An 18867-nucleotide genomic window follows, 5' to 3' on the forward strand; every position below is an offset into this window, starting at 1 on the left:
TGATTCGAACATGAGTGGCGATGCTGGCTGTGGTTGTGGTGATGCTGGCTCTCGGTGAGGTGATGCTGGCTCTGTGTGCGGCGAGGCTGGCTGTGTTGGTGGTGCGGCTGCCAGTGGGCCTGCTCCCTGGTCTGAACTCGTGCTGGCTAGAGGTGATTTTTGTGGCCGGTGTGCCGTCTCCCCTGCAGCATGCCCTGTACTGCATGATGTCACATCTGTGGACAGAAAAACAACATCGGCTCAGTGTCCCCGAAGGGCTGCATTGCAAGCGTCACAATAAATCATTTCACATTCCAATCTGTCCTCTGTCTCCTTGTGCCTCGAGTGCGTGACATGCCTTGTTGCCCTGTGACATTTACGTCATGGTTAGTGTTGCCCTGACTACATCTCCCGGAATGCATTGCCTGTCTGCACTGACACGTGTGGACTGCAGTGTGATTCTCGTTTCACAATGGGGGATGTGGGATAGGGGTAGGGGAGGCTACATTGCTGTGCTCTCGTCTTACCTTGGTGTGTTGCGGCTCTGGCAGAGCTGTCGGCGTCCCCAAGACCCACGACGCTCTCTTGCTCGATTGTGGCCGCCACCAGCTCCTCCAGTTCGGTGAGGGCAGGTGCCCTGTTGGTTCCACCTCCGGTCTGGCTGGCCTCCTTCTGGATGTCGCCCATCTTCCTCTTGGTCACAATCCTCAGGTCATACCAGCGCTTTTTGAGGACCTCAATGTCCCTGTGGGTCACTCCCACAGCATTGACCTGCGCCTGGATGGCCAGCCATATGTTGCGCTTTTCGGCCTCAGGCACTTGCAGGGATTGCCTCCCAAACAGCTTCTGGTGCTGCTTCACCACCTCCTCCACCAGCACCTGGAGTTCCTTGGGGCTGAATTTGAGCTACCTCCTCCTTTCCCCTCCGTCTTTCTGTGTTCTCTGGCTGGACATGCTGTTCGTTTCCCGCTCGCACATGCAACTGCTCCCTGCCTCTCCTCTGCACTCCAAGCCTCTCCAGGGTCGGCTAATTATGTACACCTGCCTGGGTGTGGCCACGTCGGCTAATTGTGTACACCTGCCTGGGTGTGGGCAGTTCCTGGTTGGGTGGGCTGTCGTTGCACAGGATTAGCTGTTTCGTCAAGTCATGTGATGTTATTTACCGAATCCGTACATACCGATTCGGTATTTTCTGATTCGGTAGATACCACCTCGGTATTTTCCGAATCGGTAGATACCACCTCGGTATTTTCCGATTCGGTAATTATCACCTCGGTATTTACCGAATCGGTGAATTCCGATTCGTATTTACCGAATGTTACCGAATCGGTAACTGTTACCGAATTTTTACCTACATATAACTTACCGATTCTAATTTACCGATTCGGTACGGCTCGGTATTTAAGAACCGGTAAAATTTATTTACCTACATGAGGCCCTCAGACTCTTTTCTGGAAGTAAGATCTCCTGCGTGGTGCAAGGGTGCAGGCTGTAGTCAAAGAGGGTTCAACGTCATTGGATGCAGTTCGATGTCAAGCCCATTGAATCAGATATAAAGCTATGGAGAAGAATGGAACAGGAGCTACGGTAAAGTCCGGCGATGCATTTTCAATGGATGAGCTTGGCATTTTGGTCCTGGTCTTCTGTCTCCAGGCAAGAAGTCTTATAAAGGTTTCTAAGTCCCAGCCTTTAGGGTTAGGCTGGATGAGTTCACTGTGACACCAGGCAAGTGTTCCAGGACCATAGGAACAGGATGAAGGGGTCACGACTCTTTCTAACAGAAGTCACCAGCAGGGTCCAGGGCAGGTCCAGTTGAGCCTTGTCATCTGGGCTTTTGTGTACCTGTAGCATGGCCATATGTCAACCAGCTACCCTTGGAACCCTCTTCTCTGACCTGAATACAATTGGGTGCAGGTCCAGCCCTTAGGGATCTACCCACAGGCCACAACAGCAGTCTTCTTCTGTCTTCTGCAGTTCCAGTAGTATTCTGAAGAGGGTGCCCAAGAGTCCCAAATTATGAATGGCCCTAGCCTGTGGGTAGAGGTGGCTCCTGACCCCTCCCTGACCAAAAGGGAAAACATTTCCAGTAATAAATTTACTCAATTTTGCAGCAGTTCCTGTGTGCCCTACTACAAAAAGTCCCACGGTGCCTCTCTCTACCTAAATCCAACATAGAAGAATATTCCTTCCCTTGTGCGGAGCTCCTGTGCCCACCCTTGAAGTGTGACCAGGAAAAAGAGCAACCCTCCTCTGTTCTGGGTGCTACTCCACTCCCACTGGAATTTGTGCTTGCCTGGCTAGTGGGAAAAAAGCGATGAAGGCGTAAACTACATTTGTCAGAGACAGGGTAGGTATCCTTTGAAGATAAGCAAGGGCTGGGCACAGCCTCCAGGCCATCCTGTCAAGGAAAGGCCAGTCTTTTTCCCACATACAAGGAATTCGCCAATTCACACATCAATTCACACATCAAGGAGCTATTCATCTCGTGGGTGAAAGTTAGAAGCTCAGGCAAATTGATTTCTAGAGGCTTTAGGCAGGTTAAATGTGACGGTTTAAAAGTATCTTTTCCAAAATATTTGTTACAAATTGAATGAATTGAATTTGCGAAACATATTTGAAAAAAGTCTAACAATTAACTTTTTATCTGGTTCCTAGGTAGAGGTAATGTTATTGACTTGAATAATGCATCCCATTCATTTCCTCGGGTAACAGTAAACCGTGCTATAGTGAATATAGCTTTCAGGGCATTGTCACTGTAAGGACATGTCCAACTTAAAATGTTTACATGTCCTACTTTTAATTATCATGCACCCTGCCTTAGGGGCATTCATGGCCTACTGATGGGTGACTTTTTAAAATGTAAAAGAAAGGTTGATGCATGTCAAAGGGAATTATTTTGACAGATTCAATTTGCAGTTTAAACCTACATGGCCAATTTACTAGTGGCAGGCCTTTAGTCATGTTTTGCATTGTCAATTTAGTGGTGGCTCAATATGTGCTGCAGTCCACTAGCAACTTTTAATTTATAGGCCTGGGTACACTCTGTACCATAAATGAGGGACTTTTAGGTGAGCTAAATATTTAAATCGGGTTTACAGTCAATCTTAACATGTTTGCGGTGTTAAAGCACATGCACTGGGGCCCGGTTAGCAGAGGCCCATTGCACAGAGTCAATAAAATCAGCATCATCATTCTAAAAAAATGGGGGTGATCATTGAAGGAAACTGTCTCTCTGTATAGTGTACTAAAATGAAGTACTCTATGTAGAGAGTCTGGAGTATCGCCAGTGGGTATGCAGAGGTTTAGGTAGATAATGCTAAGCATTTGTTGTAATCATTGAGGCAATAAATGAGACAGACACTCAAGAATAAATCTGAGACCAATTTGTATAATTTTTAATATCATTTTGAAGACCAAGAACACAGTTCTAAGGTAATTACTTTCAGAGATACGATTTTGCAAAGTTTGATAAATATATCACTTCTATGTGCAGTTACACACTATAGGAAACAATGGGGAAAAAGCAGAAACCTGCCATAGATATTCAGGCAATGCTTTCACGAAGTTCAAATTCTAGTTTTAGGTTGATGTTGTGACCAGGTCCAAAGTTCTAGCAGCATAAGTTCAGGCGTGTCCTGGATTGGGCGGGAGCAGAGTGCTAAGGTCATCGAAGCTGGTGCACAAAGACGAAGGGAGCCGCTTGAAAATGCACTGCACAGAGGGACTTACAGGTAAGCTCTTTGGGTCTCCTTAGAGACCACAAGGACATAGGCACCACAGGATCAGGGCTGGTTGGTCCATGCTTGGGCAGGTGGGGCTGGGTGCAGAATGAACAGTTCAGCTGGGTGTCATGCATTTTGAGATCCTCGTGTACGGGAGTAGTCAACATGGAGAGGCAATCTCAAGACAGCTGGGCCACTCAGGAAGTGGGTCTCAGGTATCTCAACATCCCTTGCTTCTGGAGCTTTGGTGTTTGCTGTTAGGGGTCCTTGCCCCGGGTTTTGGTACGCTGTGGCTCCTGTAGGTCCTGGAGTCTCCAAAAGTGGTGGGGAGACAGATCTGATCCCCCAGAGTTGTTGTACCTTCTCCTGCTTAGGTGCTGCATCAAGGCTGTCGTGGAGCAGCAAGTCGACAAACCGGTCTTCACGGAATTGGTGCCTGCATTTTGCAAGGGAGTGGTACCTTCACTGTACGGGAGTTTTCTGTGATTTCTTGATGTTTGGAGGTGCTCTGGGGTTCTTGGAGTCCTCTCACATTTCAGGACAACACAGCAGCACTGATCTTCAAGTCCTGGGAGCAGCAGACAGGGTTTGGTGCCTTTTTCTTCTGCAGCAGGGATTCAGTTCTCGTGCAGCAGGTCTTTTTTGTCTTGGTCTTCTCTTGTCCATCGAATCTGATGTTCAGGTCTCAGGGCACTACCTTAATACTGAATTTAGGGGTGTTACAAGGGGGGATAGGTTGTAGCAATGGGCTAGCTACTTTTAGGCTGTCTACACCCACTTGTGGCACTACCCTAGCCCTTAATGGAGGTTTTTCCACCATTTCAAGTTGTTGGAATTTCAGGAGAGGGGTTCACATCACCTGCGCCACCCTAGGGGTGGTGTAGGCTAAGTGGGGATCTTCCTCCTAATCTCCCTAATTTTCCCACCTTTCATCCCACCAAAAGTGGAGCAGGAAAGGGGGCTTGACTTCTCCCACTATCTGGAGGTTCCTGAGTTGCGTTTCAAAGGTGACAACACCTTTGAAGCTTCCCTCCCAGGAAGGCCATCCTGTCTTCGAGGAGGTGTGAAGCACCTCCGCCTAGAGCAGGTTTTGTCGCTGTCATCTGATAGTGCCGACTCTCACCTCACGAAGTCAGAAACTTGGTAGTAGCAGGCTGGCGAAAACAAGTCAAGAACCACACCAGTGCTCTAAAAGGGTCTCTTGTGTGAATTTATTGATAAATCTATTACTCGCATCAGGTTGGATTTATTAAGGTGAGATGTTTGGTACCAAACATCTTAGAACCAGTGAAGCCATCATGGATCTGTTAAACTCATGTTGACAAGTATCCAGCTCATGTACTCTTCAAGGCTTCCCAGTACACTTACAATATCTCAGAATAGACAGGGCATTGTAGGGGGTATATCTGCTCATGATGATATGCCCATACATAGGCCTTTAGCCTTAAGGCTAAAGGACTGCAGTAGGAGTGACTTATATTGTGCAGTGTCTGGGGGGCATGGCAATTCTTTGGATTTCTCTGCACCAAGACATGCAGCCTTCAATGGCAAAGTGGTTAGCCTTGGTGAGGGGTCTCTGATGTAGCACAACCAGTGCTGCTGTCCTACAGGATCCTTTTCAGTACCTTTACCCTAGGTATCAGGGTTACCCCTAACTAGGGACCTACATGGGTAACTGAAGGTGTGGCAATCGTGGTACAGGTTTTGGGAAAAGCATCTGGTACTGTGGACCTGATTAGCAGGGACCCAGTGGACTTACCGATAGAAATCACATCAGACATCAGGCAAAAATTGGGCGCTCACCTTGTCAAAAGAGGTACTCTTCTACTTGGCCCACCACAATCGAAAGAAGATGAAACTAACCTCCCCTAGACAGTCTTCATATCTAAGTGGAAGAACCTGAAATGTCCATCTGCATTGGAAGGGGCAGTCCCAGGTCTGTGTTCCACTTCAAAGTTCATTCCCTGTAGAGTTATGGACAACCTTACCAGTTTGGGGTTCTCATTTTTCATCTTCATTAACCGTCTGAGAGGCCTGTGGCCGGTTTGAACAATGAAGTAAGAGCCGAACAGGTGTGGCCTCAGATTCTTTAGGAACCAGACAACAGCAAAGGCCTTGCTCTCAATGGCACTCTAACGCTGTTCCCTGAGGAGTAGACTTCTACTGATGAAAGCCACAGGCTGGTTTTGACCTTGGTCTTTTATTTGGGATGGTAGCACTCCTATCTCATGTTCAGAGGCATAAGTCTGCACAATGAATTGATTGGCATATTTTGGAGCTTTCTGAACAGGTGCAGAGCACATTGCTTCCTTCAGAGTGTCAAAAGCCTTTTGACAGCTCACTGTCTAGTTTACCTTTGTGGGTATTGTTTTGGAGGTCAATTCTGTGAGATGAGTTACAATGGTGCTATCATCCTTCACAAACCTCCTGTGGTATCCAGTCAAGCCAAGGAATGCCCAGAGATGAGTCTGGGTTGTTGGAGCCATCCAGTCCAGAATGGTCTGGATCTTGGGTTGTAAGGGTTGAAAGTGTCCTTCACTAATAGGTGGGCCAATTATACAACTTTTCCCTGCCCTATCTGGCAATTGCTTACCTTGATAGTGAGGCCTGCACTTCTCAGAGCCTCCAATACTTTCCCAAGGAAGATCAGGTGATCCTGCCAAGTGGAGCTAAAGACTGCTATATCATCTAGATAAGCTGCACTATAGAATTCCAAGCCAGCAAGAACTTTGTTCACCAACCTTTGAAAAGTGATAATGCCCATCTGGGGTTCAAAATGCAGATCCACTTTTGCTCCTGTAGTCAGACCTATCTACCAGTACCCAGATGCGAGACTAAAAGTACTCAGATACTTGGCTACTCCCAACCTGTCAATTAATTCATCTGCCCTTGGTATTGGGTGTGCATCAGTTTTGGTCACAGCATTGAGGCCCCTATAGCCCACACAGAACCTCATTTCTTTCTTAGCACCCTTAGTATGAGCTATGGGGACTAATACCACTGGGCTGGCCCTGGGGCTTCTAGATGGCTCTATGGCTCCCAATTCTAGCATCTTGCTTACTTAAATTTTGATGCGCACTGTCACATGATCAGACTGCCTGTAGATTTTTTTTTTTTTTGTCAGGTAGGCTTTAACCACTGTCGCCATCATGGGTACACCATCTAGTCTGACCAACAGTCAAAGAAAAGAGTTCACCAAACTGATTTAGGACTTGCCTGCAATTAGTCTGCTGCTGGGCAGTGAAAGTGTCTGACAAACCACTCTTTACAATTACCTATCTTTTGGGACGCTGGATAGGAGGTCAGGGGGGGGTACTCTCTACTTCTCTTCCTCCTCTGTAGCCATGAGCATGGTCATATCCGCCCTGTCATATTAGGGTTTAAGGCAGTTTACATGGAAGACCCTCTTGGGGTTACTGCAAGAGCCAAGGTCCACCAGATAGGTGACCTCCCCTCCCTCTTTTTAGGACAGGGTAGAACCTACTCTTACACTTATCTTGGACGGCCCTTGGAGGCACAGGCTCCAAAGCCTGGTTGTAACCCCACCATAGCAGCCTTTTGGTCATATCATTGTTTCTGTAGCTCTTGGCTCGCCTCAAGATTTAGGTTTCCGTTTTTCCATGTATTCACCCATCTTGGAGTGGAGGCCAAGTACATAGTCCACTATGTCCTGTTTAGGTTCAATGAGAGGCTTCTCGCATCCCTCCTTCACAAGGCACAATGGTCCCCTAACAGGATAACTAAACAAACGTTTAAATGGGTAGAAAACCTTTCCCCTCTGGGGCACTTCCCTGTAGGCAAAAAGCAGGCATGGCAGAAGGACAGTCCATCTCCTCCTGACTTTTTCAGGGAGTCCACCAATCACACCTTTTATGGTCTTGTTGAATCTTTTAACAAGGCATTACACTGCGGATGGTTTGGGGCAGTGAACCTGTAGGTCACTCCACTCTCATTCCACATGTGTTTTAATTATCCAGACATGAAGTTTGCACCTCTATCTGATACCACATTCTTAGGGAAATCCACTCTGATAATGACAGCAATGAGGGCCCGTGCCACCGCAGGGGCAGTGGTAGTCCTAACAGGAATAGCCTCAGGATACCTGGTGGCAAGATCCACCACCACCTGGTGTAGGAGGGCCAAGGGAACCTACAATGTCAATTACTACCCTCTCAAAGGGAATCCCAACCATTGGAAGTGGAATTCAGAGGGCCTTTGGGTGCCCACCTGTCTTGCCAATGGCTTTACAGGTGGGCCAGGAGTTGCAAAACTCCTTCACCTTCTGGTGCATCCCTGTCAAGTAGAAGTGGCTGACTAGCCGACCCCAAGTTTTGGTCTGCCCAAGGTGTCCAGGTATGGGGATGTAATGGGCCAAGGTTTGGAGGAATTCTTCAAACGCTTGAGGTATTACCACTTTGGCACCAGATTTTGGGTCTCTGGCCTCAGTGTAAAGGATTCCCTCCTCCCAATAGGTCCTGTGGGAACCACTGACATCACCTCCTTCCTGTGCGGCAGCAGCAGTATTTAGGTGGCACACCGAGACCCACACACCAGATTCGACTGACAAGAGAAGCCTAGGACAAAGAAGACCCACTGCACAAAAACTAAAGTCCTGCTGCAGAAGAAAAAGGCACTAAACCCTTCCAGCTGCTCCCTAGACTCGACAATTGCTGCTGCTATGCCCTTCTGACTCCTGAGAGGACTCCAAGAACCCTGGAGTACCAGCCTTCAAGAAATCACTGAGAAGCTCCTTTGGAGCGAAGGTGTCACTCCCCTGCACATCACAGGAACCAATCCCGTGAAGTCTGGTTTGTCGACTTGCTGCTCCCTGACAACCTCAATATAGTACCATAGCAAGAGAAGGTACAACAGCTCTTGAGGGTCGGCTGTGTCTCCTCACCAAGTTTGGGCACACCAGAACCTACTGGAGCTGTGGCATACCAATACTCAGGGTACCAGACCCACAATGGCACACACCTAGAGGAAGAGTCCTCTCCAGACTCCCAAAGCACCAGAAGTAAGCACCCATTGAAGGACGTCGAGACATCTGAGATCCACTTCCTAAGTGGCCCAGCTAGCCCAAGATCGCCTCTCCAAGTTGCCTGCTCCTGACCTCAAGGACCTTAGGACGCACAACGCCCAGCTGACCTCTTCCCTCTGCACCCGCACCCAGCGGCCCCCAGCACTGGCCAACCAGCCCTGCTTCCACCATCCCCAGGCCCTTATGACCTCCTCCCTCTAGGTCGACCCACTGGGCTTACCTGTAAGTACCTCAGTGCAGTGCATTTTCAAGTGGCCCCCTTGGTCTTTGAGCACCAGCCTAAAAGACCTCAGTCCCAGCTGATCCGGGATACTCCTGAACTTCTCCTGCCAATACTTAAGACCTGGACCTGAAATCAACCTCAAACGAGAAGGCAAACTTCGTGAAAGCATTGCCTGAATTTCTTTGCGTTTTTCAGCTTCTTCCCCATTGTTTCCTATAGAGCGTAATTGCGCAAAGAATTGATATATTTATTGAACTTTGCAAAATCGTATCGGCGAAAGTAATTACCTTACAACTGTGTTCTTGGTCTTAAAAATTATATAAAATTCAATGTAATTTTTACAAATTGCTCTTGTATTTATTCTTGAGTGTGTATCTCGTTTATTGCCTCTGTGAGTACAGCAAATACTTTGCACTACCCTCTGATAGAGAGTTAGTATTATATAGTTATACCTCTGCATACCTAGTGGGGATTCCCTGAACTCTCTAAATGGTGTACTTCTTTTTTAGTACACGGTACAGAGTGCTAGTTTCCTGCATTGGTGGTTCAGCAGTGGGATAAAAGACTTTGCATTTGTTGGAACCACTTTTTCAATTAGTGACCACATGAGTAAATAAAACAAATTGTTAGATTAGGAGTGTCTCCACTTAGCCTACACCACCCCTAGGTTGGGGCAGGCCTCTCCTGAGATTCCACCTTCTTGGGGAGGTGGGAAAACCTCCTATCAGGGTTAGAGTAGTATCTCTTCCCACAGGAAGTTGTCACCAGAGGGTGCAGCTACCCTAAAGGTAGGACAGGTTTTCTGCCCCTGGCACAGATCTGTCCTAGAGGGTCCCCTGGGCCCAAAAGTTCAACTTTCACCCTCGAAAAGGGTCTTCTGTGTGCATTTATTGATACATCTGGTATCGGGAGGATTTATTAAGACAAGATGTTTGGTACCAAACACCTTAGAAATCCCTGTGCACTTACAACATCTCAGAATATACTGGACATTGTAGGGCATGTTTGCTCATGCTGATATGTCCACACATAGGATATAGTACACCCTGCCTTAGGGCCAAAGGCCTGCAGTAGGGTGACTTACCTATATCTATGCAGTGTATGGGGGCATGGAACACATGGCTGTGTGCCATGTTGACTCTTGGAATTTCTCAGCACCAAGACATGCAGCCTGCAATGGCAGCATGCATAGATTTGGCGAGGGGTACAACCAGTCATGAAACCCCAGAGGACCCTCTTCATTACCAGTACAACCAGTGCTGAAGCCCCAGAGGACCCTCTTCATTACCCATGCCTTAGGTACCAGGGGTACCCTTTACTAGGGACTTACAGGGGTAACTGAAGTTGTGCCAATCATGGTACAGGTTTTGGGAGAGAGATCTGGCACTGTGGACCTGATTAGCAGGGACAAAGTGTATTTACAGTTCTAAATCACATCAGACATCTGGCAAAAAGTGGGGACTAACCATGTCAAAATAGGCACTTTCCGACATTCATTTATAAGGCATACTTAGCAGTGCCATAAACTTGATATAAAAATAGGTTTCCCATATTTCAAAGTACATTTCCTTGCCACCTGTTAATGAAGTGTTTTAAAACTGCACCCTAACCAGACCACAATGGTTTTGTATGGAGACATACACTTTAGTGATATATGTGAATTTTGTAAACACACACTGCAACTGACCTATTAAATTTAACTCCCTTATCTCTGTCGCATTTCCTATGCCATTACCATGGTACTATGACCTTACGGGAAAGTTAAGTAAATCAATTGCATAAAGCCAATTTACAAGTAAAGATTTAAGGACTGAGCACATGTACTGTGACTCTGAATGGCACATCCAGAATGTACAGTAATAAAAATAGGTGAATTAAAGTCCAAATATGGTAAAAAATAAGGATGGGTCGACTCAGAAAAAGGTGACTTGCTAAAATTATATTCTGAGAGTAATATGCTATTCATTATCTTGTTGAGAGTCTGGAGGGATCATGACTAATGAGAGGTGAAGCCTTTAGGAGTCAGGTCATGCCTTTCACACTCCCTCCCAACACATACTTCAACAATGGTGATAATGTAACATATTACTCTCCACAGATCAGCGTGTTTGGTTTTTGCTATTGCTATTTTTTCATGTTTAGAAGTTATAGTGAAAGGTATTTCAGGCTTCATATTTATGTTTATATATTGTGATTTATTTTGTAGCCATGTATAACTAAAGAAGTGTAATAAGCATTTTGGTGAATAACTGATCATTATGTTTCATTAAATTGAAGAGCTATTAGTTTTTATTGAAAAAGATAATTTTTCTATGTGTTCACATGTGAACTTTCATTCAGTGTCACATGGAGAAACTGATTTCCACTGTTTTAATTTATATTGTACTAACTGTTATATTATACCTTAAAGTGTTCAGAGAGTAATTGATGATGACAATGTAAGTCTATATTAAAAAATTCCTCCTGTCATGTTAGTAAACCATGTTTCTTCTTAGTCCTTATAAATTACATGGTTTGTTTTCTGCAGTCCTATGGGGGCTATGTGTCATCAATGGTGCTCGGAAGTAATAGTGGATTATTCAAGTGTGGAATTGCTGTAGCACCGGTGTCCCGCTGGCAGTATTATGGTAAATGTATTCAAATTCTTACAATTAAAATATTGCTTAGATAATTGGCCGATTAAAAAGAAATGCTACAAAACACTACCACATAGTTTAGCAACACATTACATAAGCATAACATATTTTTTAACTATGGCCCCTCTTCTATCCTCCGTTTACTTGGACTCCCTCCCCAGACATTACCAATACCTGGGGTACTGGTTGATTAAAATTGGGACTATTTAGTTCCCCTGAAAAATTAGGGTTGACCTAGAGAATCAGCAATTTTGCTTCCAATTCCCCTGATAATTCCTGTTTTCCTCATGCTTTCCTCCTGGAGATTTCACTGGATTGGGACAGTTCAAATATCTGGAAGGGAAATACCATGTCCACAATAAATCTTTAGAATTAACAGGGTGATGGTAATGAGACCCTATATGTCTATGATAGAATCTCCTGTACTATGAATTCTAGTCCAGTACTGATAAATGGCACAGCAAAGAGGAATGGAGGTAAATTTGGGGTCCCTAGGTGTCGCAACCACGACCCATAAGGCACCCATTATGACCCCTGCCACCTTCCTTGTGACCCCTGGCTGTTTGTCATCCTTGCCAAGCACTCTGGTGGCATAAAAGAGACATCATGGTGGCTGGCAAGCTGAGCCTGGGTGGGAGAAATAACTCTTCTCACTCATCGCTATGGCGACCTGGGCCAGGCCAGCCAGTGCAGTCCTTGATTGATCTGCTGCGGGCCTGGGCCAGGAAGCAGAGCGACTGAGTTGGGAGCACGTGCAGCATAGCTGGGCATAATTGGAAAGTGACTAACTACACATGCTGCAGCTAACAGAACGTGTGTGTAAGTGTAAGCACACACCTGCTGCACCCTACCCTAGCTGAGGACTTGGTGCCTGGTGCAGTATGTTTACCACTGTGTTTGGGACTACCAACCCTCAATCTGGTAGCATGCGAAAACGCTACCATTCATGACAGCTCTGGTACACATTATTGATCAGCCCCCCACACTGCAGTAAACGCTGCACTGACGCAGCCTTGGAGTCGAGTCAGACTCATGCCTGCTGCGCTGTCAAGACTCTAGAGTGACCGGCTTGAAGCAACGCAAGTTCGGAATTGGGCCGTGAGTGACTTGCTTAACTTAATTGTTACTCTCTGACTGAGTCAGGCCGAGGGGCAGGTGAGGTCATGTGATAGTGAGACTGATTGAGTCATCACATCGACTCGATTATAGTCTCAACTCTCCGACTCCCCTTGTGGTAGTGCCGGTCTTTGTGACTCCTGTGAGCTGCGGACCCTGGGCAAACCTCTAACAGAAGCAACAATTAGAGTAAGATAACGTTATCTGTAGTTTGGGAGCTATCACAAGGTTTTCAAATGCCCTGCAAAATTTCAGAAATGATTGTTAAGGAGCACACATTTCAGGTTCAACCCTTCTAGTGGTCTAGCCATCGTTTAGGCAATGTGAGTAACACATTAATTGCCATTTTTTATGTTTAACACTGCATTTGTGTAGTCACTGCATGCGCTTGTTGGTCAGTAAGTCCTGGTGGACTGGCCAACAAGACCGTGTCTGTTTTGAACACCGTCAAGGCCGGAATGGCTATACCGGGTATCAGGCAATGGATAGGCATTTCCCCGGAAGGCTGTAAGGGTTGGGGGCAGGTTTTGTTAGAGGGGCCAGTTTTGTAGCAGTGCAACAGTTTTAAAAGCACTGTAAAGTTCCTTGTATATTCAGCAGTTTTGGGCAACAATAAAAGTGTCAAGTTAACCCTGATGATTTTGTTAATGTACCTGCTGGAGTGAGATGGGAATTTTGTCTGGTGGCAGTTTTCACTTATCTAAGGTAGCGCAGCCATACCATGAAATTCACCTGGACCAACCACTCCATTGTCTACTTCACCATCAAAGGAGCACTTCACACCACCACAATCCTCCCAGCACCTCCTTTCACAGCTGGAGCAAAGTGACTTAGACCCAATGGACAGATGCACTCAGCATCACCCAGCCCTATGCCGCAACCAACCTGGAACAGGTAGTCAACATTTTCAACACATGGATCACCAACTCCGCTGACCACGTTGCATCCATCAAACCAGCCAAACACCGCAGAGCCACAGAACAGGCCAGCAGGTACACAACAGATTCAGCACAATCAATCAATCAGTGACACTTGTAAAGCGCGCTACATACCCGTAGGGTCTCAAGGCGCTGGGGGGGGGGGGGAGGGGGGGTGCCGCTACTGCTCGAACAGCCAGGTCTTCAGCTTCTTCCTGAAGGAGAGGTGGTCTTGGGTCAGGCGCAGGTCGGTCGGGAGGGAGTTCCAGGTCTTGGCGGCCAGGTAGGAGAAGGACCTTCCTCCTGTAGTCGCTCTTCGGATGCGGGGGACGGCGGCGAGGGCGTGGTTGGCTGATCGGAGGTGGCGTTTGGGAGCGTGGAAGTTGACTCGGCTGTTGAGGTAGCTCGGGCCTTGGTCGTGTAGGGCTATGTGTGCGTGGGTGAGGAGGCGGAAGGTGATTCTTTTGTTGACGGGGAGCCAGTGAAGGTCTCTCAGATGTCCGGAGATGTGGCTGGTTCGTGGGATGTCGAGGATGAGTCTGGCTGAGGCGTTCTGGATCCGCTGGAGTCTCTTCTGGAGCTTGGCGGTGGTACCGGCGTAGAGGGCGTTGCCGTAGTCCAGTCGGCTGGTGACGAGGGCCTGGGTGACGGTCTTCCTGGTCTCGGTGGGGATCCACCAGAAGATCTTCCGTAGCATGCGTAGGATGTTGAAGCACGCCGAGGAGACGTTGTTGACTTGCCTGGTCATGGAGAGGGAGGAGTCCAGGAGGAAGCCCAGGTTGCGTGCATGGTCTGTCGGTTTGGGTGCGGTGCCCAGGGCGGGAGGCCACCAGGAGTCGTCCCAGGCGGAGGGTGAGGAGCCCAGGATGAGGACCTCCGTCTTGTCCGAGTTCAGTTTCAGGCGGCTGGTCGTCATCCACTCGGCTACCTCTTTCATCCCTTCGTGCAGGTTGGATCTGGCGGCGGCGGGGTCGTTGGTCAGGGAGAGGATCAGTTGGGTGTCGTCGGCGTAGGAGATTATGCTGAGGTTGTGTTTGCGTACGATGGCCGCGAGGGGGCTCATGTAGACGTTGAAGAGGGTGGGGCTCAGAGATGATCCTTGAGGGACGCCGCAGGTGACTTCGGAGGCCTCTGACTTGTACGGTGGTAGGCGGAATCTCTGTGTTCTTCCGTCGAGGAAGGAGATGATCCAGTCCAGCGCCTTGTCCTGGATTCCGATGTTGCTGAGGCGCCGTACTAGGGTGCGGTGGCAGACCGTGTCGAATGCCGCAGAGAGGTCTAGGAGGATGAGGGCCGCTGTTTCTCCATTGTCCATCAGGGCTCGGATGTCATCGGTGGCGGCGATGAGGGCGGTCTCGGTGCTGTGATTGGCTCGGAAGCCGGACTGTGAGGGGTCGAGGGATCCGTTTGTCTCGAGGAAGGCGGCCATCTGCTTGTTGACGGTCTTCTCGATGACTTTGGCTGGAAACGGGAGGAGCGAGATGGGGCGGTAATTCTTGAGGTCGGTGGGGTCCGCTGTAGGTTTCTTTAGTAGGGCGCTGAGTTCGGCGTGCTTCCAGCTCTCAGGGAAGATGGTGGTGTCGAAGGAAGTGTTGATGATGTCTCGCAGGTGGGGTGCGATGACAGCGTCGGCCTTGTTGAAGACGTGGTGAGGGCAGGGGTCGGTCGGTGATCCGGAGTGGATGGAGTTCATCGTGCGGATGGTGTCTTCGGTGCTGATCGGGGTCCAGGCGTGGAGGGTGGTGGTGGGGGGTGGTTGTTCGGTCATGGTGTGCGTTGGTTGGTTGTTGAAGCTGTTATGTATGTCCGCGATCTTGTTGTGGAAGTATGAAGCGAGGGAGTTGCAGAGGTCTTGCGATGGGGTGATGTCGTTGTTTCCTGCGCTGGGGTTGGAAAGCTCTTTCACGATGTTGAAGAGTTCCTTGCAGTTGTGTGCGTTGTTGTCCAACCGGTCTTTGAATGCTGTTTTCTTGGCGGCGCGGATCAGCTGGTGGTGTTTCCGGGTGGCAAGTTTGAAGGAGGTCCTGTTGTCTGGTGTCGGTTCCCTTCTCCAGACTTTCTCGAGGGCTCGGCAGTTCTTCTTGGAGCTCTTGAGTTCGTCGGTGAACCATGGGGCCTTATTGCTGCCGGGTCTGCTAGGCGGGGTCCTCAGTGGGGCGAGTTCGTCCGCGCAGTTGCTGATCCACTTCGTGAGGTTGTCGGCGGCTTGGCTGGGGTTCGCTGAGCTGGCAGGAGGGTGCTGGTTCAGGGAGGTGGCGAGCTGGTCTGCTGTGATCTTGTTCCAGCTTCTGCGGGCTGCCTGTTGCTGGTGTTGGTGGGTCGTCGTTCTCTTGAAGGTGAAGTGGACGCAGCTGTGGTCCGTCCATTGAAGCTCTGTGGCGTGGCTGAAGTCTATGTCTGTGCTGGATGAGAAGACTGCGTCGAGTGTGTGTCCGGCGAGGTGGGTGGGGGTGGACACCAGTTGCTTGAGTCCCAGGTTGGCGAGGTTGTCGAGCAGGGTGCTGGTGTTGCGGTCGTTGTTGTTCTCCAGTTGGAAGTTGAGGTCTCCCAGGAGGATGTAGTCGGCGGAGGGGAGGGCATGCGGGCTGACGAAGTCGGCGATGTCCTCGCTGAATTGTGTGCGTGGTCCAGGGGGTCGGTAGATCAGGGTGCCTCTGAGGGTGGTGTTCGGGTTGGTGTGGATCTGGAAATGCAGGTGTTCGGCGCTGGTCAGGGTGTTGTCGGTGCTGGTCGTGAGACGGATGGTGTTCCTGTGGATGATGGCGATGCCTCCTCCCATCTGGTTGGCGTTTCGGTCCCTCCGGACGACCTTGTAGCCCTCTGGGATAGCGATGGCGATGTCGGGAGCTGAAGAGGCGTTCATCCAGGTCTCCGTGAGGAAGGCGACGTCAGGGGCTGTGGCGTCTAGAAGGTTCCAGAGTTCGATGGCGTGTCTGTGGATGGAGCGGGTGTTGAGCAGGATGCACTTGAGGTGGGTGCTGCTGGTGTTCGACTTGGTGGGTGCTGGTGCGAGGCTGGTCCGGATGCAGGTGAACTTGCAGGCGTGGCAGCTGAAAGGTCCGTGGGTACGTCGTGGAGTGGCTTGATGGCATTCTGGGAGTCGGCCGGTGTTGAGTGCGGTGAGGGTGGCGGCGGAGTACGTCAGGCGGGTCGGTCGGGATCTTCGTTGGCCAGGGGTCCTGGCGCTGGGCGCGGTCCGGTCGCGGACGGGCGCAGACGGGCTTACCTTTGGCGCGCCTTCGGCGCACAATCGGCGCGCCCGACAATGAAAAGCAGCTGTGAACAACTGGAGAGAAGATGGCACAGCAGCAGAGGCAATACAGACTGAACCACTTTTAAAGTCATCCGTCAGCAGATACTACCAATGACTCAAAGACACAGAAAAAGGATACCCTTGCAGACCACATTAATCTAGCGCCAACCTCACCAAGGAACACTTCACCATTATCAGAGAGTTCTCCTACCCAACAGCCACTGAGAACATGATCCCTCCATCACAGGAACTCTGTGACTCTCTAGTAAATCACTTCCACAACAAGATACCCACCATCCACAGGATCTTCAAGCCCCAACCCACTGACCTCCTCAGCCTCCTCACTCCAATGGAAACCAACATCTCACTGCATGCAACTGTTCACCACAACACACACCACAACCATCATGAACTCCATCCACTCTAGAACACTCACAGACCCATGCCCCCACTGCCTCTTCAAACAAGGAAGCAACGAGATCAGTCACCAACTCACGAACATCCTAAATGCATCTATCACCACAGCCACCTTCCTCGACGCATGGAAACACACAGAGATCAGATCTCTCCTCAAGAAACTCTCTGCAGAGGCCAGTGAAGTCCAAAACTACCGCCCCATCTTGCGGCTCCTGTTTCCCGCCAAAGTACTGGAGATTGCCATAAGCCCCAAACTCACCTGGATAGAAGCACTGCACCAGATCGTTCCTCACGGGTCGCACGCAGAGAATACACCTCCCCCTTCACCTCGGAACCCACGAGCATCATTTGTGGCATCTCTCAAAACTCATCCTTCAGCCCCCCCTTTTCAACACATACATGATGCCTCTAGCCGACATCGTCAGAACCTATGATATCAGCATCATATCATACATTGACGACACCCAACTCATAATTTTCCTCTCAGCAGACCCCACCACCACCAAACCCACTTCCACAACTGCATTAATAATGTTGCAGCCTGGATAAAGGACAGCTGTCTGAAGGTCAACACAGACAAGACCGAAGTACTGATCTTTGGCACCCATGCCTACCTCTGGAATGACACCTTGTGGCTCGAAGAGCACAAGATCCACCCTCACACCAAAGACCATGATCGCAACCGCTGCATCATCCTAGACAGCAAACTCATCTTGAAACAACAGATCAGCACAGTTTCCTCTGCCTGCTTCCACACTCTTCACATGCATCCCCATAAACACAAGAAAACCAGTCAACCAAGTCCTGATTAGCCGTCTGGACTATGGTAACACACCCTAGGCAGAAACCACCACCGAACTCATGGGAAGGCTTCAAGTGATACAGAATTCAGTGGCCAGATTGATCCTTAACCTCTCCAAATGGACTCACATCACCCAATACCTCATGAACTTCCTCTGGCTCCCCATCCACAAAAGATGCCAATTCAAACTACTGACACACGCCTACAAGCCCTCCATGGCCAAAGGCCAGCTTACATAAACTACTGACCAAACTTCCACCAACCATCCAGAAACCTTGGCTCCACCTCCCTCGCTTTTGCAGACTCCGCACATCTGTCTTCGCCACTGCTGAGGCTGATCCTTCTCCCACCTTGCTGCCAAGTCCTGGATCACCCTCCACCTCTGAACATCACCCTCGCTGACAGACTTTAGGAAGAAACTCAAGGCATAGCTTTTCGACTAAGCCCAGCAACTCAGCACCTGGATACCCTCATGGGTGATTAGCCATGCTTTACAAGTACTGTTTGATTGATTGATTGAGCGCCGAGGTTTAATATGCCTGCTGCAAAGAATGTGTACCGTGCATATCAAAGCACAATATATAATTTGGATAGTTAAGTGGGTTACTGCTTTTGTCATAGATATTCTGTTGTTACTGTGCAATTCATAAGTAACATTTGTAATCTATCACAGTGAGCTATGAACTGCCATCCAAAAGCGGCATGCAAGCTGAAAGGTACAGTTTAGAAAGTTCTTTTTTTATCAGTCTTTCTATCCAGAT

The 18867-nt window shown here is 48.9% G+C and overlaps 1 protein-coding gene across 6 annotated transcripts in view; it reads left to right on the forward strand.

Annotated features, from left to right (window-relative positions):
- The window catches only part of DPP4 (dipeptidyl peptidase 4), a 554733-nt gene that overhangs the window by 457173 nt on the left and 78693 nt on the right, over positions 1-18867 (forward strand). For all 6 annotated transcript variants that reach the window (XM_085645431.1, XM_085645429.1, XM_085645433.1 and 3 more), the window contains one exon: positions 11493-11592. In XM_085645431.1, the coding sequence (XP_085501557.1) occupies positions 11493-11592 (100 nt within the window). The remainder of the gene's footprint in view (positions 1-11492; positions 11593-18867) is intronic.

This window comes from Triturus cristatus, chromosome 3_1, assembly GCF_964204655.1.
Source record: "Triturus cristatus chromosome 3_1, aTriCri1.1, whole genome shotgun sequence".
NCBI lineage: Eukaryota > Metazoa > Chordata > Amphibia > Caudata > Salamandridae > Triturus > Triturus cristatus.